This window comes from Nylanderia fulva, unplaced genomic scaffold (assembly GCF_048542155.1).
Source record: "Nylanderia fulva isolate GAGA-0341 unplaced genomic scaffold, ASM4854215v1 Scaffold11, whole genome shotgun sequence".
Classification (NCBI taxonomy): Eukaryota; Metazoa; Arthropoda; class Insecta; order Hymenoptera; family Formicidae; genus Nylanderia; species Nylanderia fulva.
The window spans coordinates 1,699,508-1,726,914 of record NW_028189302.1 but is presented as its reverse complement, the minus strand read 5'-3'; the positions used below and the strand labels follow the sequence as shown (position 1 = coordinate 1,726,914).

General features: G+C 31.7%; 1 protein-coding gene across 1 annotated transcript in view; it reads left to right on the top strand.

The window, feature by feature from the left end:
* The window catches only part of LOC114938581 (glutamate receptor ionotropic, kainate 2), a 210,933-nt gene that overhangs the window by 170,652 nt on the left and 12,874 nt on the right, over positions 1 to 27,407 (top strand). Inside the window, exons 9-17 of the mRNA XM_085487905.1 lie at positions 4,421 to 4,624; positions 6,549 to 6,752; positions 12,439 to 12,543; positions 13,681 to 13,938; positions 15,375 to 15,622; positions 16,008 to 16,185; positions 22,882 to 23,079; positions 23,937 to 24,162; positions 24,619 to 24,783. Coding sequence (XP_085344031.1) covers positions 4,421 to 4,624; positions 6,549 to 6,752; positions 12,439 to 12,543; positions 13,681 to 13,938; positions 15,375 to 15,622; positions 16,008 to 16,185; positions 22,882 to 23,079; positions 23,937 to 24,162; positions 24,619 to 24,783 — 1,786 coding nt within the window. The remainder of the gene's footprint in view (positions 1 to 4,420; positions 4,625 to 6,548; positions 6,753 to 12,438; positions 12,544 to 13,680; positions 13,939 to 15,374; positions 15,623 to 16,007; positions 16,186 to 22,881; positions 23,080 to 23,936; positions 24,163 to 24,618; positions 24,784 to 27,407) is intronic.

Below are 27,407 nucleotides of genomic sequence, written 5' to 3'. Positions count from 1 at the left end.
TTCAACATGAAATATATAATAATAGCGATAACAAAATAATGTCGTGCAATATGCTTTCACGATATCAACTTTTGGATAAGTGAATTTACAAACAGCGTAGTGAATCTCTATTACTGAACGCTCGCAAATTGATATCTGTTAGCTGCGAACAGGAATATAATTCTCTATCATAGTGTACATGGATGCGAATAGGCGAAGTTGGAAATGCACAAACCAATTCGAGCTATAGACTTGGATAAATATATACGTAACATAAACTGAATAGCATAACACAAACAACACGCATGAAAATATAGCGCGCAGAAGTTTCAATTTGAAATAACAAAGCCAAGCTTTTTTTTTATATAAGCTAAAGCAATGAAAAATTTCGAACTTGTAAAATGCGTTATATGCGATTTAATTATTTACGAAAAATTTTATTGGTTTTACAAAAAACATGCACTTTTCGATATAAATATTAAAAATATTATTCCAATCAATAGATGTTTTACTAATTGCAGAGGATTAATCCATATATTAATAAAAGAGATATCGAAAATTTTATGAAACATGCTTTATTACTTTTCAATCGAGCGTATTTCAAATTCTATTTTGTATATGCAATTTTACCAGCTTTTCGCATTGAAAATATAAGAACCTTTGTCCATTTTTCTCTCTCGCTATTTCTATAACTTTTTCTATAATATTCAATTTCGAAAAACAACCGCATATTTTACCGATTCTAACAAAACTAAAAATAAAAAATTGCAGTAAACAAACTAAAATACTTGAAATTGGTCCGTTTATAAACGCAGTTTGAATTTTCTTCTCTTCTTTTTGAAACTAGATCCCTGTAACAACATGTTACCGGAAAAATATTTCGCGTGTTCTGTTACGTAGAATACGTGTGTACGCAGCGAGTATGTATATGCATCATATGTACATATCGATGCGATATGTACATATGATGGCGCAATTAACGTGCGTATACGTCAGGCGAGAGTAGGTCGAGTATCGTAAATACATGCGGCACCGACTCGGTCACTTCCGGTAGCGCTTTGCCGCCAATTGTTTCGCGAGCATCGGCATATTTTCGACTGGCTCGTCGACGTCGACGCTGACGAGATATCGCAGTGAAGATTTATCGATCGCAGTCATCGACAGAGTAAATTAAATAAAAAAAAAAAAAAAAATTCAGGCTAAATTTTCACTGCTAAAATTCTCGGCAGTCAAGCTGTGACTTTATGACGATTGCCCTACGAAATAATTAAAGATACATAGAGCTTTGTAAATATTATTGAAATAACTCCGTCAAACCGTAAATTCGTAAAAATTCGTAGCTCGATTCGCAACGGATTTTTCTGCTACGAAAATACATAACAATCTCAAGCAGTGTTAATAATTTTTCGAAGCCGATGAAATTTTTCCTCGAGTCGCTACTAATGTGTTTATTAATATTATTTATATATAATATTATTCATATATAATTTATATAAATATGATATTTATATAATATATTATTTATATAAATTATCAATATTAATTTAATCTGCATTATATGAATATTTTATGTTGAATAATTGCAGACGTGAAAAAATGTAAGAAAATAATTTTTAATAAATTTTTAATAATATTATTTATATATAATATTATTCATATATAATTTATATAAATATGATATTTATATAATATATTATTTATATAAATTATCAATATTAATTTAACCTGCGTTATATGAATATTTTATGTTGAATAATTGCAGACGTGAAAAAATGTAAGAAAATAATTTTTAATAAAAATTTTTAATTTGTATATGTATAGAAACGAAACAACTAAAATATTTTTATTTTCAGACTGATCTCTATTCTCATTGCGATAGATTAAGTCATATGTGAATACGTGGAATAACCGCGAAAAAATCCAACCCCGAATTGATCCATATTCTCAATGCGGATGCAACATCAATTGTTATACAGTTTTTGTGTAGTAAAACCCACTCGCGTTTTCACATTCCGTATACCATTATCATCCTCGAACGAATCCGGATTATACGAGCGGAATAAAACGCGAGGCGTGTACTTAAAGTGATACAACCATACATATATCAGCCCATAGGTCAGCCATACCTAGGTATAGATATTCGAAGAATCCTCGGCGCGCGTTACTCGGCGATAAAAAAAAGAAAAGAAAGAACGAGCCAATATTTCATTGTATGAAATCAGAAAACGAAGAATGCTGTTAATTCCCCGATCATCAATTATACATTAGACATAATGAATTCCTTTGGTTAAACGGAATAGTTGCACAAAGTTTCGACAAAACTATTTCCTCGTTAAAAGAATATACATATTCAATACCCTTCACAAGTTCGGAAACACCTTAAATTTTAGTTAAACAATTGCACGGCAGCAATCTGTTATAAATAAAAATGTTATTTAAATATTTGACGTTTATTTGACGATTTATTCATACAAAAAAAATCTGCACAGATCTGTCAAAAGAATCCTTTTCATTTAAGAGAAAAATTCTCTAAAGAAATATTTTTAATTGGATATTTGTAACAATAATATAAACATTCGTGCAATAATATAAACTTAATAGGATGTTTTTTTTATTCAGTATATTATTTGAAATATTATTAATCGTGATAACAAAAAGTCTTATAAATGGACATTGTTATTTATTGCATACAGTACCCTTCACAAGTTTGGAAACACCTTACATTTTACAGTTAAACAATCGCATGGCAGCATTTTACGATTTATTCATACAAAAAATCTGCACAGATCTGTCAAAACGATCCTCTTAATTTAGGAGAAAAATTCTCTAAAGAAATATTCTTTAATTAGATATTCGTAATTATGCAAGAATATAAACTTAATGTTTTATCAGTATATTATTTGAAATGTTATTAATTAAAAATGATTATAAAAAAAATAAAATTTGTCATAAATAAAAATGTCATTTAAATATTTTACGATTTATTCATACAAAAAATCTACACAGATCGCTGCCATACGATTATGTTTAACTGTAAAATGTAAGGTGTTTCCAAACTTGTGGAAAGTACTGTAAATATATATATACAGTACTTTTCACAAGTATATATATATATATATATATATATATATATAAATATATATATATATATATAAATATATATATATATTTTTTTTTGTTTTAACGCGAAGAGAGGTTTATTCTCGGCACAGATTAAACAGCCGAGTTTAGAAAGGAGCCACCCACATTTCGGATGGAATATTCCGCCAGCCTCGCCAGCGAGACGGCAGATATACATAGTACGCTAAAAAAGAGATGTAAATCAAATAAACTGGTGCGGAGACCGCCGGTAGACCGCAAACGGTAATTAATGCGAAAAATTTCGCCCGGTTTGCATGCGCAGGCCGGAAATGTAGGCCGTCAGCAATGAATCGTATGCGCGTATGTATGCGTATCCTCGTGAGTTACTAGACACAGGAGGAAAAATAAATTTAACGGGGCATCAGACGCACGTGATTTAACGAACGGCGAATCCGGCGGCCGCATTTGTCATTAAACAAGCAATGTTGCGGAAAAACCGTATGAGAATTTTGTTATTTTCTTTTCTTCTTTTTTTTCTTTCGATCTCTTCGCGTTTCACTCGACTTGAAAGGGGCTTGACTCTTTTGACACTGCACGACTTCGAGATATTGCTATCGCGGAAGATCGCTATTTACATAAAAATGCAATTTTCAACACGCACCTATGTACCTATATTTAAATAGCAAAGATATACAGCTTCGGCAAGAATTATACAGCTGAGCTACATGCATTTTCATGAAAGCAATGTTCACTGTAGCATGCATTTTATCAGGGAGAGCTTGCATTTACTCGTGTACAGTGTATCAATAATTAATAATTTTATAACGCGCGAGACGCGAAAAATATCGCTATATTATTTATACAGAGTGTCCCATAGAAAATTGCTGAATAACTAATCAGCTGTTATTTTTTAATGCACGCAATTATATGTGATTATTAGCACTTTTTTCATTACTTTTTTTTCAATAAAATAAACTGGTATACAAACATTTTATTTATATCCATTAAAAATTGTAGACCTTCCTCTTTTCAATCCAATTTTTGTTTTCACCAAAACTGCATGCAATAACTAATCAGCTGTCATTTTTTAATGCACGCATTTATATGTGATTATTAGCACTTTTTTCATTACTTTTTTTCAATAAAATAAACTGGTATACAAACATTTTATTTATATCCATTAAAAATTGTAGACCTTCCTCTTTTCAATCCAATTTTTGTTTTCGCCAAAACTGCATGCATTGAAAAATAACAGCTGATTAGCTTCAGCATTTTTTAACGAGACACTCTGTACATATATAATCGCGTTTGAAGGGGCAATCATTTTTTTATAGGTTTATGCGAGGTATTTCTGTTGCAGGCAGGCTTACACGGATTAACCGGACATATCGAATTCAATGAAGGGAAGCGAACCAACTTCAAACTAGACCTTTTGAAACTGAAGAAGGAGGAGCTCGTTAAAGTCGGCGAATGGAAATCCGGGTCCGGTATTAATGTTACGGATCTGGACGCCTTTTACGAGACCACAGCGACGAATATTACTCTCGTAGTAATGACGAGAGAGGTAATGACACCTTGTACCCAAATTAGCCGCGTTTGTGACCCACATGCACGTTCAAATTAATCATTAGGCAGGATATTGCGCGAACATTGATTACGTGGTGATATGAAAGCTGCTTTAAACGGGCCTGGATAAATTTGTTATGCCGCGCGGAGATGAGATATTCACATTTAAGCCAGAGAGTAAACAGCTTGAGCAAGTATTTTCGAGATGATTTCTCAGCGACTCGTATAAAACGTGTATATAAAAGCGTGTTCAATTATTTCGATTATTTGCGTATTAAATATTGATAAGAAAAATGAGTATTCGCTAAATAGAAGGTACTAAAAATTGTAATTAATTGTATCCTCAGAGTGTTCAGCAGACTCACACGGAAAAATATCATTCTATTGCTAAGAAAACTAATTATTCATTTTACTTCCCTTATTTTAAGTAACAATTAGATTTAACAAAAAATATTTTCTTTCTAATAGACTTAAGGTAAACTCATCACAAATATTAGAAATACTCATTATCATATTTTCAAAAGAAGAAATTATTTTCTTTTTAAGAATATTATAAACTTTTATCAAAGAAGTCAGATAAAAAAACAAATAGAATATTTGTTTTAATTTAATATTTTTCATTAAAGTATATCAAACTTATTAGCATTAAAAACACATTTTGAATAAATTTGATGCTTATGATGAACTTATATATTTGCGGATATATATATATATATATATATATATATATATATATATATATATGTATTTTTCTGTGTGCTCAATGAAAAAAAATTCTCTGATTTTTTCAGATTTTTCAAGACCAGAAATTAATTTTTTCCCTAACTTTTTAGTATTATTTTTTCCAAATACATAATTTTATATCTATATGATAAATCAATTATAAATGTTAAATCATGAAATCCTTGAAATATTTTTGTCAACAATGAAAAGGTTGAAAGTTAAGAAACAAAAATTTAAATCACACAATTATACAATCTGCATAATCAAAACAAACATGTCACTATAAACTATTTAAATAATCATTTTTTTTATTTATATTATATCAAATTTTTTAGTTTCGTCTCTATCAAACACATTGAAATAAAATAACACGACGATGAAAATAAATTAACAAACACGTTGTAGATGAATCGATTTTTAACATAGAAAATTAGCGTGCTGGGAAAAATTTATACTTATTTAATAAAAAATTGAGACAAATGCATTGTACAAAAAATCCAGATATATAGTAAAATTTCCTGACTTTTTCCTGACAATTCCACCAGATTTATAAAATTCCCTGACAATGCCTGCACTAAAAAAATTTAATTAATTCTTACATTAGCGTGCTGGTAGTCGAGAAAGAGTTTATATTTATTTAATAAAAAAATTCAATTATCGATACCAATAAAGAATATGAAAAAATCCCGAAAAATAGTAAAATTTCCCGACTTTTCCCTGACAATTCCAGATTTATAAAATTCCCTGACATGCCCGGTTTTCCAGATTTCCCTGACCGCTAGGCACCCTGATTCTGTTGTGATAAATCAAATAAACGAATAAATAATTGAATAAACAAAATTTGACCAGTTTCTAAAAGAAATAAGAGCGGGATTTAAGCGTATTTAGATGTTAAAGCGTAGAGAGAGCAGGCTGTCATATCAAAAAGGGAGCCTAGTTATTGAAGGGAACGTTTTATCGGTCATCGTATGTATTCTGGGGAAAATGAAAAATTCATGGTTGGCGTTCGGAAAAAAGAAATGTTTGAGGAACAAGATCAGAATGCCATATATTCGCATTGAACGTCGGCTTTCTCATCCCCACCCTTTGATACGGCTTTCTCACGCGGAAATAAGGGCTTTTAAAGATTGCCCCCTGCAATGCCACTGTCACGATGAACACGATTCTACGATCTATCAATACGATCCAATCTTCTGCAGGAAAGACCCTACGTCATGGTGAAGGAAGACAAGAATTTGACTGGCAACGCGCGATTCGAGGGCTTCTGCATCGATCTGCTCAAGTGGATTGCCGGCCAGGTCGGTTTTCAATACGCGATCAAAATGGTGCCCGATCACATGTACGGGGTGTACGATCCTGAGACGAAGGAGTGGAACGGCATCGTGCGCGAGCTCATGGAGAAGGTAAGATCGTTTACGTAAATCCTGTTTCCTTCTCCCGGCAACCATTTGCGGATAATTCAATACCCCGAAAGATCAAATAAAACACGAGCTGAGAAATAACGAAATTTCTGGGCAGAATTTTTAACTGCACTGTAAAAAAAATATGTAATATATTACACAAAAATATGTAAAATTACATAAATAATAAGTGTAAAATTACACGATAAATAATAAAAATGTTTACCTTTAATGTAATTTTACAAAATTTTTTACAGTGTGCTATATTATAAAAATCGGAGAAATTTCTTAATTTTTATTTTATTAAAAAAATTTTTAATAAAATAAAATTGTAAAATATTTAAATAATCATCAAATAATAAAACATTTTAAATAATTAAAAATATAAAAAAAATGTTTTAATAAAATTATTTGATTTAACATTTAATAATCATTTAATAATCACTTAATAATCGACTTTGACATTTAATTATATACAAATATAATTATTTAATAATCATTTAATAATCGACTCTAACATATTATATAATTATTATTTAATGATCATAACTATAAACGCATTGCCCAAATTTATTACAAAATATTCTATATGACAGAGAAATCGATGATTATGTTAGCCAACACTGAAAATGTGAAAATAAAGGCAACATATTTATACCTTGTTGTCAAAATTAATTTGTAGCCTAAGGGGTTAATGCTGTTGGGGGAATTACAACGGCAATAATGTATCAGGAGAAACATATCGAGGAGGGTGAAAGTGGGGAAAATGCGACCCAAAGGGTCGATTTTACGTGTGCAGTAAAGTAAATTTCCGCGGGCGTTCGCGGACGTTTCGCAATAAATCCATCCCGCCAGGAATTTCATTACGTCTGTAGTCGAATACAAGAATTACCTAGATTAACTGTTTCTTCCATGACAGGACGAGAGTATTCGATATTTCAATTCATAGATCAAACCGCAGATGTTGCCTCTTCCACTCCTCCCCTGTTATTTGAATTGTAAAATCGCGCGGTTATTAAAATCAAAGTTTGATGTATGCGCATCCGAGCGTCTTTCAGATTTAATTTGCGTCGCCGATCCATTATTGTCTGCATGATCGAGTAGACGCGATGTTCGCATAATTTCTCTTACAAATTGAAAAACCACGGTGAATCATTGCAACATTACAATTGTTAAATCGGGCGCGCGGCTCTTATAATTAAATTAACGATGGATCGAAATTTCAGCAGTTGTACATTTCATTTTTAATTATTAGAAAAAATTATATTTAATAGAATGTTTGATAAAAATTAAAAAGTATTCTTTTAAGCATTGAGTATTATTAACAGAATTATTTTATATAATCCAATTTATGATAAAGTGAGATAATTAAGCGAAAACGTTAAAATGTGATGTAAGTTAATAAAATATTATATAATTCGAAGCAATATCGTGTCTCATAAAATATTATCATCTTTGCATTAAAATTTCTTAGCCAAACAGAGTAATGAAAATAGAAGGAAATTTGGAGTCAAAAATTTTTAAATGTTTTTTCAATGTAAAAAATTATTTTTCAACTGTACACACATTTGACGAAGTTAATGACAAAATTTTAGCATTCAAAATTATATTTGTACATATTTTATTTTTAATTATGAGAGAATATTTTATGAAAAATAATATCACAGAAATATTTTATTCAAAATAAATGAGGCAAAAACTTCAAAACGATACGAACTCGCAAATAAAATGTCATAATTTGCGAAACAATGCTTTATCCTAAAAATGCTCAATTTTGTAACTTTATAATTTTCATTTAATAATTTTCTATTAGCGACCGAAACAAAGTAATAATCATGAAAACAGGAGGAAATTCGATATCTCGAAAATCTTTGGATGTTTTTTCAACATGAAAAATTCTTTTTCCAAGCTTTTATTATAGCTTTAACTTTTTCACGATTGTATCCCGGAGGAAGGTAAATGTTGTCTTTCCGTTACCGGAAAAGAAGTTCTCTATTCCGCATTGTGTTTCCCCGCGATCGTATTCCGCGCGGTCGTTACGCGCCGGCAAAGGGAGAGAAAGATACGTGTGCGCGCATCCCTTCGCGAACGAAAAATGGAAAAATGTTACAGCCGAACGTTAATGCGCCAGGACAGAGGGAACTTGTGAAAAGGGAATGGATTCTTATTGGATTTTTGCTATGGAGAGACATAGGCGTGCAAAAACCAGATTGCACTCGCGATAAAATCGCGCGCCGTTCAATATCACTGCGTAAAAATGTATCACTTACACAGAATCAAACGCGGAAAAAAAGATATATAATATTATATATATGGACAGTACCCTCCACAAGTTTGGAAGCACCTTACATTTTACACTGAAAAAAATTATGTTACTGTATGCAATAAATAAGAAATGTCCATTTATAAGACTGGTTTTTGTTATCACGATTAATAATATTTTAAATAATATACTGAATAAAAAACATCCTATTAAGTTTATATTATTGCATGTTACGAATATCTAATTGGAGAGTATTTCTTTAGAGAATTTTTCTATTAAATTAAGAGGATTGTTTTGACAGGTCTGTGCAGATTTTTTTGTATGAACAAACCGTAAAATATTTAAATAACATTTTTATTTATGACAAATTTTATTTTTGCCATCACGATTATTTCAAGTAATATACTGATAAAAACATTAAGTTTATATTCTTGCATGTTACGAATATCTAATTAAAGAATATTTCTTTAGAGAATTTTCTCTTAAATTAAGAGAATCCTTTTGACAGATCTGTGCAGATTTTTTTGTATGACTAAAGCGCAAAATATTTAAATAACATTTTTATTTGTGACAGATCGCTGCCATGCAATTGTTTATAACTAAAATATACGGTATATTGTGGAAGATACTATACATGGAGCTTTGTGATATTGAAAATACGCTAACGCGGACTTTCTCTGACGATTCATGCGTTAATATATAGGTGCATAGATACAATGTGATATTGAATTAAAAAGAGACTCCATTAGTGGCCAGCTGAAAAATTGATATCTGCAGTAGTAACATTTTAATCATTGAAGCAAAGCAAATGGATGTAGACAATAATCGAAAAATGTTCCACTGTTTTTGGAAGTACATTTCTCTTTTTTAGTACGTTCTCTGCTTGATTGTATCATACACATATGTTACATGTGTGATTGACGCTTATATGCTCGAATTGACCCGACACGTGTTTCTCTCTCTCTCTCTCTCTCTCTCTCTCTCTCTCTCTCTCTCTCTTTCTCTCTCTCTCTCTCTCTTTCTCTCTCTCTCTCTCTTTCTCTCTGTCTATCTATCTATCTATGTATCTATGATAAAGCTTCTGCCTACATTCGATAAATAATTCAAGTATTTTTTTGTCAAAACAAATAATATACCACGTATAATAATATATTACGTATACATTTATAGAATTGTTAAAAGCTCTTAACATTTTCATCGCCCATTCTATCGTTCGCGATATATATGCAATATATAAACTACTCGGCTTTTTTTATTGAACTACAATATTTTGCGAATGCAACAGTTTATTATCCACGACATTATATATACGATACAATAATAAAAAATATATATATTCTGTTTAGCAAATCAAAAATCTATATATTCTGTTTAGCAAATCAAAAATATATATATTCTGTTTAGCAAATCAAAAATCTTTCAATATTTACACAGTATTGAGTTATTGAAATTATCGTGTAATATTTCATAATAGCACGATAATATTGTTGTTGCAACATTATTGTTGTACAGTCAACGAGTCGGCAATTTATATATTTTTAATTTTCACGAAAGCTAATATAAAAGAGTAATATACATATATATATGTATATATTGAATGAGAATAAACACCATTGATGTACGAAGTGTGATGAAAAAATATTCGGAGCGGTTATTAATAAACTTGATTGGTTATTAATGCAAACATTTAATCCCCTTCAAAGTACTCTTCTGTATCTATGCACTTTTGTCATTGTTCAAAATATTTTGTACAAATTTTTCGAAATGCTCTTAATTGCTCGATGTCATCAAATCTCTTTCCTTTCGCAGCACTATTTCTTCATTTGAAGAAAAAGTCAAAAAACATAAGAAGCCAGATCAGGTAAATACGATGATTGTTAAATCACAGGGATGCTGTGTTTTGTCACAAAACACGAAATGCAGTTCTCTATTTCTTACGTCAAACAACGTCTCTCAATTGCTTTGTTGATTTCTTGCATTGTCATGATCTATTTTCACGAATTAATTAGTTCACAGCGACTAAATTATTTGTACTCTTTGATGAATTGTGTAGTCATCGATCGATTCTCTGCCTTCTTCGAATTGTTTAGACATCCAAAAACGGCTTAAAGAATTTTCCCCATAAGCTACTTTCAACATTTCAAAGAGTTTCCGCAGCATTTTTTAATAAGTTATGTTTAACACAAAATTAATATACGCGCTGCTCTTTTTCTTCTGACATTTTAAGCAAGAGTGAAATAAACAGCGAGAACACGTGTTACTTCATTTACTAAAAAGGTATAAACTATTTCGTCTTCTGTCAAGAGGAAGGATGTTAAATAATATTTCGACAGAGAGCCGAATCCCTATTACATGTTTCTAGGAAACCAGTCGAGCAATTTTTATCACATCTCGTACTCATATAAAGCTGATTAGCTCAGAATTTATTTTAAAAATGCTCATACGTGTACTCATACATGTGTCAGATAAAAGAAGATCCACTGCTGACGTTAATTCGAAACGCGAGAAAGGAAACGACTAAAAAAAAATTGCGCGCACTTTGCAAAATTCGCGACTCGTCTCTCTTTCCGGCGTCTCTTTCGTTGAATACCGAAGATCAGCGGTTTATAAAACATGCAGAGCAATCTGCTCCTTGTGAAAGGGGGATGACGCTTTAACCTGGAAACCCAGGAAACCATAGGCGGATATTTCAAAACGTAGAATGACGCGAACGATGCTTCATAACCTGTGACGTTCACCCGTTTATAAAGAATGCATCCACCATCTCGCAAGGTAAACTTTACCGTGCGAGAACACGGGACTAGAATTTATCAGTAATTTTGTGACTCTCGCGCTTCCATTCGCGTTTATCAGCGCGAGTCATAAGATTCATTTATCAGGCGCACATATATCTTGATTACAATATATCTTGATTAAGGGGATGCTGACCATGACTGCTTTATCGACTTTGAGTCCAAGGGCTTTTCTTTTTATTGGCTATACAGATTGAAAAATTCTTTTCCATAATTAAAGTACTGATAATAATGAACGGAGTGCGCTGTAATTTCCTATAAAAAAACAATAAAAGTTAAAAAATTACAGTTTATAACGGCCTCTTGCATCAGCTCGTAACAATACTTATTTAATACAAAAGTTTTGCAGTTTATTTGTGCACAAAATATAACGCTCCCAATAGAGATGACATGAAAGAATAATACAGAAGTAATAAAAATGAGATTAAAAGCCCGTATTAAAAGATTCGGAGGATTATTCAATCTGTGTATTCAATAAAAAGTGAACCTAACCTAACTTAAGGTCGGTAAAACAGAACTACTTTTTACCGCTTCTTCTTATATGTCATAAGCGTTCTTATTTTTGTACGGGTTTCAATTTCGTCAAGAAAATTAAAGTTCTTCAACTTCCTCGAATGCTATGCCTTTTTTCCAGAGAGCGGATCTAGCGGTTGCCTCCATGACGATTAATTATGCCAGGGAAAGCGTAATAGACTTCACAAAGCCGTTTATGAATCTCGGAATTGGAATCTTATTTAAGGTGAGTTTTAATACCTTATTAATTAAATTTTTCTTACGATAATATCTGTGCATGCTATGTATAACTTATATTGTTCATTCATTGTAATATAGATGTTTACCTCCAACGTGTTTATTTCAAGTTACACATGTATTAGTCAGTTGATGAAAGCGATGTCCATATATGCGAGCCATTATCGCAACAGGGTGAATTGAATAATGTAAAACGTAAACAGATGTATTAATTGTTTCGCGATTGTCTATATATCACATTAAATAATTTTAAATAAATGTTAACAATTTTAAAAGATGATTCTTTTTTGAAAATTAAAGGGGATTTCATATGAATATATTCTTATATCCTTCCTGAGGAATTATATTCTTTCAAAAGAAAAGATAAATATAAAATCCTTTTTTTAAATTTTGGACAAATTAAAAAATAAAATTTGAACATTTTCCACTAAAAAGGATATTTATTAAGAATATTTATTAGAACTTTTTAATGGGGCAAAATGTGAGCATTTAAAAATATGTTGGAAAGCTTGATGTCTTTAGAAATTTACTTTTATTTTTTATTTAATATTAATAATTTTCAAGAAAAAAAATTAAAATACACTACGATGCACAGCATGGTGCTAAATGACTTAAGTTTTGAGTCGCGAAAAGGTGAATTTTAAAATAAAAAGAGCAAAAGCAGAAGAAAATTATAATAAATGTTGAACAAAAATGAAACATTTTTTAAACTTAATAAAAACCTAATTTCCTTTTTAGAGAAAGGTAATTTCTCGGTAAGAGATATAGAAATATATATTTATACAAAAGATTCTCCTGAATTTCCGACAAAAGAATCAAAGAATCTTCTAAAATTTGTCGTATTGTTAATTAGAACCATCTTGTATATATATATATATATATATATGCAAGGTGTACTCATACGATAAAACGTAAAAAAAAAAAAAAAAAAAATTAATTTATCAAATAATAATCCGCCTTTCTGAATTCTCGCTTTTGTCGCAAATCGTCGAACTCTCACAAAGAGAGACTCTTTGAATGCCGTGAATCGAAAGCCCAGCAAATCGAAAGCTAATTGTTTCGTGGCGCGTCGCGTCACGAGACGGGGGATCCGTTTTAATTAAAATCGTAGCGTGACATAATTTAGGTGCCGTCGAGTCAGCCGACGCGGCTCTTCTCCTTCATGAATCCGCTCGCGGTCGAGATCTGGCTCTACGTCCTCGCCGCCTACATGCTCGTGAGCTTCACCCTCTTCGTGATGGCTCGATTCAGCCCGTACGAGTGGAACAATCCGCATCCGTGTCTGGCCGAGAGCGACGTGGTCGAGAACCAGTTTAGCGTCAGCAACAGTTTCTGGTTCATCACCGGCACCTTCCTGAGGCAGGGCAGCGGGCTCAACCCCAAGGTACACTCGACGAGGTGCTCCGCCACATTGGACTACGTACATACTTTTTTTTTACCGCGCGTAAACCTTGAAACTGCACCGCCGGGACATGTCTCTCATCTCTCCGACATCTCACCCTCGTTCGTTCCTCCTTCTCGCTCGCGTATACATATAGGTATGCGAATCTTATTCACGAGGCAGCGCGCGTACATAAATCCATCATCTCGCCGGAGCGCAAACAGCACATGTGTGTTTACAAGGCGCTCGTTGATTCGTTTAAATCTGCTTATGTTGCGGAAACATGTATTTGCAATATTACAGAAAACTACAACTGTGAGAAAGATCATCAGACACAGCTGGAATAATAATTTTTAATTTTGCAACAATAATTTTTAATTTCGTAATAATCATTTTTTTTTTAGGATATTATACTCTTTTTTTTACTGCAGAAACTCATTAACGCGTGTGCATAATTTGCATTATTGTAGAAAAAGTATTTTTCTTATCAATAAATTATAGACGAAATATTACGGAAAGCTAGAGGTATGAGAAAGATGATCAGACACATCTAGAATAATAATTTTTAATTTTGTAATAATAATTTTTTTTTATAATATATTACTCTATTATTTTTTTTTTAACTGCAGAAACGTGTTAATGTGTGCATAATTTGTATTATTGCAGAAAAATCATCTTTCTTATCAATAAATTATAGACGCAATATTACGGAAAGCTAGAGGTATGAGAAAGATGATCAGACACATCTAGAATAATAATTTTTAATTTTGTAATAATAATTTTTTTTTATAATATATTACTCTATTATTTTTTTTTTAACTGCAGAAACGTGTTAATGTGTGCATAATTTGTATTATTGCAGAAAAATCATCTTTCTTATCAATAAATTATAGACGCAATATTACAGAAAACTAGAGACATGAGAAAGATGATCTGGAATAATAATTTTTGATGAACTTTAGACGCATTAAATTTTAAAAATATATTTTTAATTATATATCGCTTAAAATTCTCCTTCGTCACTTGTTAGAGTTACGTTACAGCTGTATTGTTGCGTTTTAAAATTCAAGCTCAATTACCTCTCTCACGTTAGCGATTCCTCATTAAAAATAAAGCAGCACGCAGCCGCAATTCGGAGTTTGCACCATTGTGTTTCGGCCGAGAATAAACGCCGGAGAGAATAATACGCTTCCTCATAACTCCATCGAAATAAAGAATCGTCTTTTCGAGCCATTCGAGAGACTGGATATTGCGGAGGAAAATAAAAGTGCGGCGGTGGAGTTATAAACCATCCGCGTCTTCCTGCGAAATTACTATTTTTCAGCAGGGAATCCGGAACGCGACGATAGAACATCGTGAAAATCTAGAAATCGGGCTCTTAATCGGTCACCAATTCCCCACGTGTCAGTAACGTCGAAACAAATATGTCATTGCTTCAGGTGACCAAACGCACGCCGTCGCGCCTCTTCTCGTTTATGAATCCTCTCGCCGTGGAGATCTGGTTGTCCCTGCTGGGCGCTTACGTGATGGTTTCCCTGACGATATGGATAGTGGCAAGATTCTCGCCCTACGAATGGGTGGAGCCGTCACCCTGCCCAAGTTGCAATTGCCCCTTGCAGGTAGGCACCTGCCAAGTGGTACGAAACGATCGATTTTTCAATGAAAATCTCTCCTGCAGCGCTGAGACGTGATCAAGTATTAAATAATATTTTTTAATATAATTTTATTTTTAATTAAAAAAGAGAGTATACGCAATTTCCTCATTCATTTTCGTGCTAACATGTATTACAAAAAAATGTAGGTATATTAACCGATGAACAAAGAACGGCCAATTAACAAATTCTGCGATAATCTACTTTTAACGCGGCGCGCTCTTCATTCACGAGAGAGTAAATTCATTAAACGGTGAAAAATATTATATTTTCCTTCTTTTAGAGAAAATGTATACGTAAAAAATTTAAAAATAATTCGCATTTGCAATTTTTCATTCCTCGCGATTGAACATTCACGCGCGATTCTGTATAAAAAATACTGTGCACATAAATTAAAATAATATCATCATTCTCGAATCTATATCACTTGGCGGGGCTGCCATTATCGCACTGTCATCAGGGTGGTCACGTGAGCGCCTTGGATCCGGATAGTGACGACATTCCGCTGCTGAGAACTGTCAACGAGTTCAGCCTGGCCAACAGCTTTTGGTTTACGGTCGGCACACTTATGCAACAAGGCAGCGACCTCAACCCTAAGGTAAACGTGCCACCACAAAAAAGAGAAAGAGTGTGAGAGAGAGAGAGAGAGAGAGAGAGAGAGAGTCAAAGAGCTCTGAGAAAAAATTTTTTTAAATTTATTCTTAACGAAGTGTGCGACTCTCGAGGAGATTTGTCGGACTTGTTTGAAATAACCGAATAAATACACTCGCATCAAATATCAACTTTCATAAATGCCTTTACGGCGTTAATTAAAGGAGAAGCGCGCGTCGCGTAATTTACGTCCAGATATAAGATTTCGGCTTCTCCTTAAAGATTTTACGACAGCAAAATACTCGTTTAAGCAGCAACGTGTTAGCAGATCCAGAGAAATCACTTTAGCCTCGCGCGGCTCAATCAAATTTTGATCAAAGCGTAAAATGAAACGAGCCATTTCTGCGCGTCGCAATATCCTATACTTCTCTTTATACATACATGCATTAAAATGTCGATCCTCCAGTTTTTACGACATCTTTTGATGGAAATTTTCTTTTTATGGGAGAAAGAGAGAGAGAGAAAGCGCGCAATAAGTTGCATTCGTTAGCGGATTTTATTATTCGCTATAAATGTTTCACAGAATGATAGATAAAAATGTCTATTAAGAATAATTATATTCTTAGTTTCAATAATAATTTACAACAAGTTCGTAATTTTATAAAATTATATAATAATTTAACTATTATATAAATATTACGTAATTTTATAAAATTATTATATAATTTTATAAAATTATACGAACTCTGTTGAATTATTATTGAAATTAAGAATATAATTATTCTTAATAGAATTTTTTATTATTATTACGTAAATGTAATAATTTACGTAATAATAATAATAATAATATGGAATTACGAACTTGTTGAATTATTCTTGATATTCAATAATAAATTTTGATAAATAAAATTTTGATATTCAATAATAAGAGCGCAAATGCCCTCTCTTGTCTTCCTCCTGCTTCCTATGTCAATAATTCAACAATTCAAACACTCCGAGAAACAGTATGAATGATCATTGTTCGCCGTGGTTTGTATAACTTTCTTTCTTTTCCTTTCTTGAATTCATTTCCAATAGCGTCAGCACGTCAAAGAGAGAAACTGATCCCTAGATTTATTCGAGAAATAATTACGACGCAAAATCCTTCCTTTATATTGGTCTGTTATTCCTTTTATTAGCGTCCACATTCACGCCATCCAAAAGACCATTTTTGCACGAAACAGTTTTCCACTCTTTTAATAGCGAGCATATATATATATATATATATATATATATATATATATATGCTTTAGAAATTACTCACTCTCTGTTCGACCACGTGTGAAAAGCAATAGGAGAAAAAGAAGTAGAAAAAGAAACTTTATTAGCCACGATATCTCAGACTATTATACCTTTGCAAAAAATGAAAGATATGACAATCGATCGGACAATTTATATATATATATATATATCAAAAAATCTAATATAAATACGAGACCTTTAACGCTTTTATCTATTTTCCCCCTCTGTGTGACAAAATTATTACATTAAATTTAAATATCTCTCTTAATTTTATCATATTGCGTAAAGGAAGAGAACGAAAAAAAAAATATATATTTTTATACATATCTTCGTGTAACAAAAAAAATTTACCTTTGCTTCTGAAAAACATTATTGTGTAATAATATGCTTTGTAGAATAATAACACGAAACAAATTAAGTTAGCAGCATAACTGTATTGCTGCATTTTTCACCAACCACGTATAAAATGTCACAAATCTCAGTTACATATTTTTTACATAATTTTATTCACTTGCGTGCAACGTGAAATTCAACGAATTTTATATTCCAAGACGGAAAGTAAATAAATGTCATATAATGGCCAGAAGAGAGAGAGCACATATATATAAGTACACCGTGCATAATCATCATATGAGAAGATGAATAAATAACGTGAATTTATAAAATTTAAAAGAACTTTATATATGTATGTATATATGCAACGTTTGCAGAATTTGTAATAAATTTGCGTTAATATAGCTTTACAAGACGGTAAAATAAAAGGATATTAACTGCGCAAATATTTTAAAAATTAAAATGTAGCGTACGTGTATATAAGACTTGAAGGAAAAATATTTATACAGCAAAAGAAAAAATTTAATTCCCTCCACAATGATAAAAAAAATGACGGATTGTAATTTTTTTCTGGTACAGAGAGAAACAATATATAGGTTCTTCGCACTCTCTCACTATATATTTTTTCCATGAAATTATTATTCCTCCGACATTCGGATCGATTTTTATTTATACGGACGCCGGTTCGTGTAATACAATAGATGGAATAAGACGATGAAAAACGCACGGTACAGAATAGTGCGCAATTGGCTTTCAGTTGTCGAATAATACGCGCAATATTGTATTGACTTCCGTCAATCTTGCGAGAAGAGTCGCTAGGAGTATAAACTGAGATGGCAACAACAATAGGGGCATTCAGAGTGAAAAGAGTTGTCCGTTATTATTCGCGCAATATCTTTTTCTCCTCTTGTGTACCGTACTTATAAAAATTGAGAAAAAAAGAAATGGAGCTTACACATATAGCTTTATTCTCGAAACCTTATTTTGCTCTTCCCGTGACACATTTTTATTATATAAAAAAATTTGCGTTTGCCGGGCTAAATAATAATTCGTTAATTTTGTACAAACGAATCAAACTTTGCACTCTTGTCATCAAGAAAAAGGCGGGAAAATGCTTGTCAACCCTGCATGCGCATACAAGTTAATTTAATTTCTCCTGTATATATATATATATTAATATTTCGTTACGGCAATATTTTATTAATTTAAAATTTTAATGATCATATGTAAAATGAACTCATATTACAGATATGTTTTCATATCATTATATTTTCTACCAGCTTGTTTTATGTTGAGAATACGAGATTATTTTATCATAGAGTTTACATACGATAAAGGTGTACGCCTTCGGGGATTGCACAACCCTTGTATTTTTAACATCGTATGCACACGATATGAAAATAATCCATCAATCCTTTTCGTTCGGATTTTACCTTTTTTAGTTCGGCGCCTATACAATGGATTAATGGACGATGAACTTTGTATGCAAGAAGCGCGGTGTGAAAGTAACTTCGCGTAAATGCACGGGTAGTAAACTCTCGACGCTCGATTTCTCCGCTTTTACGCTGCTGCGGATGTTCTTCCGAAGGGATTGTAGTATATATCGAACAGTGTTTTCCAAACTTCTTGCCTCATACTTCACGTCACGCAAGAAGGAAAGAAAGAAAGAAAGGAAGAATGTCGATGAAAAACTAGAACTAGAAGGGAGAAAGAATACTTCGGATATTTTATAATCCTCGTCGTAATGTTTTCTTGTTGTTACGTAAAATATGACAAGGTATTTAATATCTAAAAAAATATATAAAAAATTGTATTATAAAGTACGTTTTAACTTGCTACTTTTTTATCGAAATCAAAAAAAAAATTTGTTAAATTATTTACAAATATTTAGTTCAATACTGTCAAATGAATCATTTATTTGAAACAAATAAATATTGATTTGTTTTGAAAAGAATTTTCTTATATCAAATAAATATTATTATTATAGTTTCAAATAAATGATTTATTTGACAGTACTGAAATAAATACTTATAAGAATTAACTAAATTTTTTCAGTGTATTAAAAACGTAGAGAAAAGACACTTCATATTAAGGTGCTCGATATTGAACATTAATTTTGCTGCCTTGGAACACGTTCCGAAAATGCAGCAGCGTATTCAGAACACAGAAATTCGTGTGGTTTTGCCACACTACTCGAATAATTTCAAATGCGTTATTTTCCGAACAATGCCAATAATATAGTAAAATGAGGATTTTGTTGAACCTAAGCATACATATACATATAGGAAAACAATTGCATATCCTCGGTACGCCGCTCGTATGAGAATGCTCACAAATTTCCATACATACCTTTAGTTTCCTATCCGTTTCTATATTACTACATATATTGGGAGTGTGTAATACGAGAGAAAGAGAGAGAGAGAGAGAGAGAGAGAGAGAGAGAGAGAGCACAATTACTAGCACAAACTATGTATATCTCACAATATTGCATATTCAATATCACTCGACATACATCATCTAAAATTTAGATGAATATCAGAGTTTTATAGAAACAGAGTTTTATACAATAGTCAATTGAATTGAATCAAACAATTGTCTACATTATGTACTTATATACGTGGAATTTTCATAATTGTTTTTTATTTAAATTATATTTGGATAAAATTATTTAATTCTATGTGGATTAGAATATAATAAATACGCAAAAGCGTACGAAATATATATATGTATGTACATATGATGAAAAAAATAACATCAACTTTGATGTGAACAATAATTTCGACATTATTTGGTCAGCGTGCTCGTTTATCACGTTACTAAATCATCGGGACATGAAGTCAACTCGTCTGAACTTATAAATCACGAGATATGTACTCTGGAACACGGTGTTTTTTCGTTTTCGTTTTCAAACTAATAATTATACACGAATATCTTGTGATACCTATTTTTCGGAAAAAAAATATGAACAAAAAGTATTTATACATGATAAATGTATAAAGAAATGATATGTCACAATATTGCATAATATCACTCGACTTGTATCGTTTATAATTTAAATTTCACGAATAGAGTTCACCGATTTCTTGCTAAATCAATTCCTCGTTATATAATTACATATATTATGTGTTTGTGAAGGTAAGAAAAATATAGATATCAGTTTGTTCGATATAAAACGTTGCAACTATTCGTTCCTTAGAAATGTCGTAGGAAAAAAAAATTAGAAATAAGCTGGAGAATATAATGTCATGTGGAAACATATAAATATTTATGGTATCTGTACACCATGCAATGCTAATTTGACTCTGGTGGCACGTGTGTACATGCGGGGTTGTCGTCGCGACACTGTCTCGAGTGTCAGCAAATTGTATTTCACGTCAAACCAGGCGCATCACGAGTCGCTGTTGAATATATAGAGCGGAATGTGTAATATTGCAAATATATAATAGCGCGCATGTCCCTTTTTGTCATCAATTTCTCCGTATACGCGCGCGGAAAATTTCTTATCTCGATACCAGAAATAATAATAACAATAATAATAAGTAAAAGGGGTTGTCCCACGCAAAATATATATTTAACAGGATACATAATATAATAAATTTATAATATATAATACGTATGTATTAATATACATGTATATAATATATTATATATATATTATATAATATAGTATATATTATATAATATATTAATATATAATATATTAAATATATAATATATTAAATATATTAATATATTATATATTATAATATATTGTATATTATAATATATTATATATTATAATATTATAATTATATTATATATATGGATAATTATAATATATGGTATTATTATATATTATATATTATAATATATTGTAAATGTAATAAATATTATATTTATAATTAAAAATATAATAATATAATATATAATTATATAATTATATGTATATTATATAATTATATAATAATATAAATATATAATTAAAAATATATGTATAATAAAATAATAATATAATTTATATAATATATTAAATATATATATATTACATATATTATACATATATTTTGTCGGAATGAAAATTAAGCATATTCATTATACGCATCCAGAATGCATTCGGATTGCACACCGAAGGGCGAGAATACTCTTTCGCGTAATATTACGGCGCGAGAGTAGTGAATTAAAATCGTTTAACACAAAACTGCCGAATAGAGAGAGGATTCGCCGTCTGACGCGAGAATGAGAGAGAGATAGGGAGAGAAAGAGAGAACCCATTCGCACCCGGCATTCCATATTCGACGATCGCTTCCGCGAGATCGTCGAGTCTTGCCGTTAATGCGTTGAAATATCCCGGCGGCGAATTTTAAACGAGAGAAATCCCCCGTATTGCATTCCTCGTCGCGGTATTTCCAGATCGGGATCGACCCCGTCACTCGTCCTTGATGCGTTTTCGATCGATCCCTCAATCTCCTTACGGATCTCCCCTTCGCGACAGAAGGGGATAAAAGAGGTGGATCCCTATATCGGTAAAACATTCACACGCGTGAGAGACCTTTTTCCACCGGAACTTTACGACCGGAAGTTTCTCTCTCGCGCGGTTTACAACCATTTGATTTCTCGACACGACGATTGATTTTGATTGATATACGCGGATTAAAATGATAACACATTGTCAGAACAAAACTGGACTGTTTAACATATTCCTCTGACGCTGTCGGATCGCTCGTAATCGCGTGCAATTGATACGAAAATTAATCGTTGCGTTTTCAAAATTATAGCGAATTATACGGATGATTATTGTTAATCAACGAATAAATTTGTCGGGAATTTGCGCGATCTATTTATATATACATATATAATAATCTCTATCGAAAAATAAATAAATTAACATTTTCATTAATGAAACCTATACAAATGAATAACAAGTACGATTAAATTATTATAATATTACGAATCATTTGATTCATCTCATTAATCAAGATTATTTCCCGGATGATTATCCAATTTATATATATTCGTATTAATTGCCGCGAGTGAGAAATGCGATATTATTTCATCGAGTTTATTTGATAATCGTGCGATGAAGTTAGAGAAAATGAATCCTCGTTGTCAGGCAACTAGTACGAGAATAGTAGGCGGCATATGGTGGTTCTTCACGCTGATTATCATCTCCTCTTACACCGCGAATCTGGCGGCCTTTCTGACGGTTGAAAGAATGATAACACCAATCGAGAACGCCGCCGATCTTGCGGAGCAGACCGATATATCTTACGGTACTCTAGAGGGTGGAAGTACGAAAACATTTTTCAGAGTAAGTACAAGATTGTGGGAAAAAAATTTGCATTTTTTATATTTTAATCACACGTCTCCCGGAATTTAATCGATAATATATATTTATTTTATTTTCATATCTGGATATTTTATTTTTCTTTAGAAAACATTTTTCATCGTATTTTTTTATCGGACACTCTTTGCATTTAAATTCTCGTTTTATCGTGCAATCGCATCAAGCGATGTATGACTTACATGAATAAATATCGAAATGAATTTTGATAGGGGAAATGCTACGTTAATGGACAATGCAGTGTTATGAACATATACGAAGAAGAATTATATATAAAATTATATATATTTTTAATATATATTCGTACTAACAATAATAAGATAAAAAAATATATCTGAAAATCTGCTCATCCGTTATCATTTGTGATATATTATATTTTCGATAATATTTTCGTAGTATTGAGTCTCCTTCTACATGATATTTTATCAAAAAAACTATGTATATATTATATATTCGTTAAACAAAAACCGCTTTTATAAATTCCGCTTCTTCTCGTTTATTCTTCATACTATGAAAAGACGAGCAAATTAACAAGCGCTGTAATAAGCAAAAAATTTCGGAATTTAACTTTATGGTAGATAACATCAAAGAACGACCACTTTTGTCCATCCAATAAAAACATCTGTTTCGTAGAGCTGATACGTTCAAAAAAGTCAACGATCTTCTTTATAATACGGTATCAATTTTTTTTCATCTTTTAATGCACTTTAAAATTAAAAATTTTTAATTAAATTTTTTTAAATCAAACCTTACAATGTAGAACAGAAAATCGGAAATATAAAACGTTACAGAAATTAGTTAATTGATATTGTGTAATTTAATAGGACTCGAAAATTGGGATCTATCAGAAAATGTGGAGGTTCATGGAATCGAAGTCTCCGTCTGTGTTCGTTCAAAGTTATGAAGAAGGCATAAAGAGGGTCCTGGAAGGTGACTATGCATTCTTGATGGAATCGACCATGCTCGATTATGCAGTTCACCGTGATTGCAATCTGACACAAATTGGAGGTTTATTGGACAGCAAAGGATACGGAATTGCTACTCCGAAAGGTAAATATGATTAAAAGTGCAACAATGTAACCTCTCTCGCACAAACATTTAATTTAAGAATTAGTTATCAACGTACATTTAATATTGAAAGTTAAAAAGTTTCCCCTAAAACAGCTGGCGGCTAATTAAATCTCTGCCAAAGAAAAATCAGCTTCATTAGCCGACGCAGAATATACATTCAAGTTTAAGAAAAGTTCCTGTCCTAAAGCAGCTACTTTAACTCTTATACTATACTGAAATAATTCTGTGTTCCTTCCGAAGCAGAAGAAATTCCAAGAATTTCTACAAAATTTCCCGTATATTTAATTATATAATTTGATTATATATAATTTTATCTTACATTATTTCTCGTATATTTAATTTACAATCTAACGGCAAATTTATGTTCGGAATTATGTCGCTGAGGCAGAAATTGCGAAACCCTTGACCAGCCTAACGAAGGCTTTTTATATGCAGGCTCGCCCTGGAGGGATAAAATATCTCTAGCTATTCTGGAGCTGCAGGAAAAAGGTGTAATACAGATCCTCTACGATAAATGGTGGAAGAACACCGGCGATGTGTGTAACAGAGACGACAAGAATAAAGAGAGCAAGGCCAACGCTCTCGGAGTCGAAAATATCGGTGAGTTATTAACGAATTTTACGAGGATTGAAATTCTATGGTTTTTGCTGCACACGTGAGTTAGAAAAGAGCGATTACAGCATCCAACAAATTATTAGTTTCTGGAAATTCTCACGTCATACTGTTGTAAATTAGAGTTTCGAGCGAAATCGCGAAACTCTGTTCAGAGAGTCACTAATTACATAACGAGATATCAATTTCCGACGAGAGATTACATAACGGAGTGTATCAAAGATTTTGCGGATTGATCCATTTCCAGAGAACTGATCGCTTTGAAGCCTTTTCGCGATATTCCCACGGTTGCTTAATTAATTAGATTAACGAATTAGCTTATCGAGATTTATAGCTCGTTTATATATCTTATATGACGATGACGTAAAAAGTATATATGTAAAAACATATATGTTACATTTGCTATTTGTACGCTGCAAATCTCGGTCACAAGATACATTATTCGAGCACCTCCCATCAGTTACATCTATACATTTGCACAGGCGAAAGAGTCGTGTTTAGTGGTCATAACTTTCACGTATACGACACGCCTGTTTTAAGTTTCCAGTCACTTCAATTATGAGATATGCCATTTATTTTTGCGCGCGTAAAAGTCACGCACAGGGACATTATTATACCGCGATGTAAGTCGCAAGGAAAAAATCAACTTTCAAAATATTATACACAAACCGAATATATTTATATTATTTATTTATATATTATTTATTTATTATATGACGCGATAACATTTTTTTACATAAAGTAGCATGAAAAAAAAAAAAGATTATTTGCCCGTTCATGTTCGATTTTTTTCAGATTATCCTTTGTCTCGTTCGTCTGTCAAATCGCCTTTCGATTAAATTTATATTTGTCAGACAACTGTTAAAATAAATATCGATAATATTTCTACGGAAACATCTCGCACGAATATTGAAGTTTCTCTTAATCAATTAATCTCTTGATTAATAAATGTCTGTCAAATCGCCTTTCGATTAAAAATTATATTTGTTATGTCATCATACAAGTGTCAGAATAAATATCAGTAATATTTCTACGGAAACGTTTCATATAAACATGACACGGAGAGAATTTCCTTTTAGAATTTATTCTGAAAATTATGGTAATCGTGAGACAATGTGATATTGGAAAAATTTTATAAAAGTTTCTCTGTGATCGCAATAAAAATATGAATATCTACTGCGATAAGATATAAAATATGTTCGATTAATTTTACTTAATAAAATTTATATGTATATATATATCAATATTTTTTATTGTGGTAAATATTGTATTTTTAATCAGAAAAATTCATATAAAATTCTTCTAATACCATATTGTCCTACGATTATCAAGAGAAAATTCTCTCCGCGTAGAGTCTCTCTAAATAAATAAATCTTTTAATTAAAAAATACTAAAAGAGGTTAATTTATTACTACACAGTAAAGCGATGGAGACAAAGTCCTAAACCGGAGAAAAAGAGAGGCTTTCAAGCAAGACAGGAATCTCGCGCGCGAAGTTCGGACGAAATTTTTCTTAGAACTCTTCGGAAACCGCTTCCGGATTTTTATGGAAGTCACAACAAGTTCCTTTTTTCTCTCTTCGCTTTGGCTTGAGTTTTTCTCTTTTTTTTTCTTTCTCTCATTCGCGGAAACTCTCGAGCTATCTATCTACTTTGCCTCCTTTTTCTCTCTTTTCTTTTTCTCTCCCGTCATAGTCTGTAACTTGGATAAGTACCCACTTTGCCGATGGTGTAAATGTACTCGACGAGACAGAAAGAAGAACGAATCGTCCCGGCGTCGCGTCGCGGCGCGAAAAATCTCGCGAAATTACAGTTGAATTGCTAATCCCGGCTTCTTTTCAATGTCCCGATTATTTACCGTAGAGAATGAACGATCGTCGCGCTAGGCTGACCTTTATTTCGCATTATTTCATAAAAGCAAGCAGAACGTCGTCTACCATCTGGAAAAAAAGCTCCCTTCATCCTTATAATCTTTGAAAGTGATTGAGATAGAAATGTGAAATAAATTGGCTCTTTCTCCTTCCCTGACGCTTTAATGACATCAGAGAAAAATCTTTTCTTAAAGCAGCAAGTTGTCCTGTGATTATTTTAAATTGAAGTTATTTGCACGAGAGATTTTGCAGAAATGTCGTATTATTATTATTTATTTATTTATTTATTATTTTTTTTTTTTTTTTTACAAAAGATGTCTATGATGCTGAAGATAATAATAAATATATCGTTGTTAATTTTTGATAATATAACAAAAAATACAAATAAAGAAAGAAATAAAACAAGAAGCCAAGTAGGTATGTGAGATGTTTAAAACTACCACTGAGTAAGTTTTATCAGCGTTTAGTTACTTTAACTTTAGTTTATATTTTGTTTTCCTAGAGAGTTAGATCTGAAAAGAGTGGAAAAGAAACACAAGACCGGTTAAACTGCGGATTCTTTTTATATTGGTTTAAACGTAAGAAGAATTAAAGAAAAAATAAACACACGCAGAAACATCAAGTGAAGTACGCTTGAAAAGTTAACCGATTCTATATGTATAAATTCTATATAAATTCTCTATATAAATTTTATATATTAATTCTATATATAATTTTTATTTACATTCTATATATAAATTCTA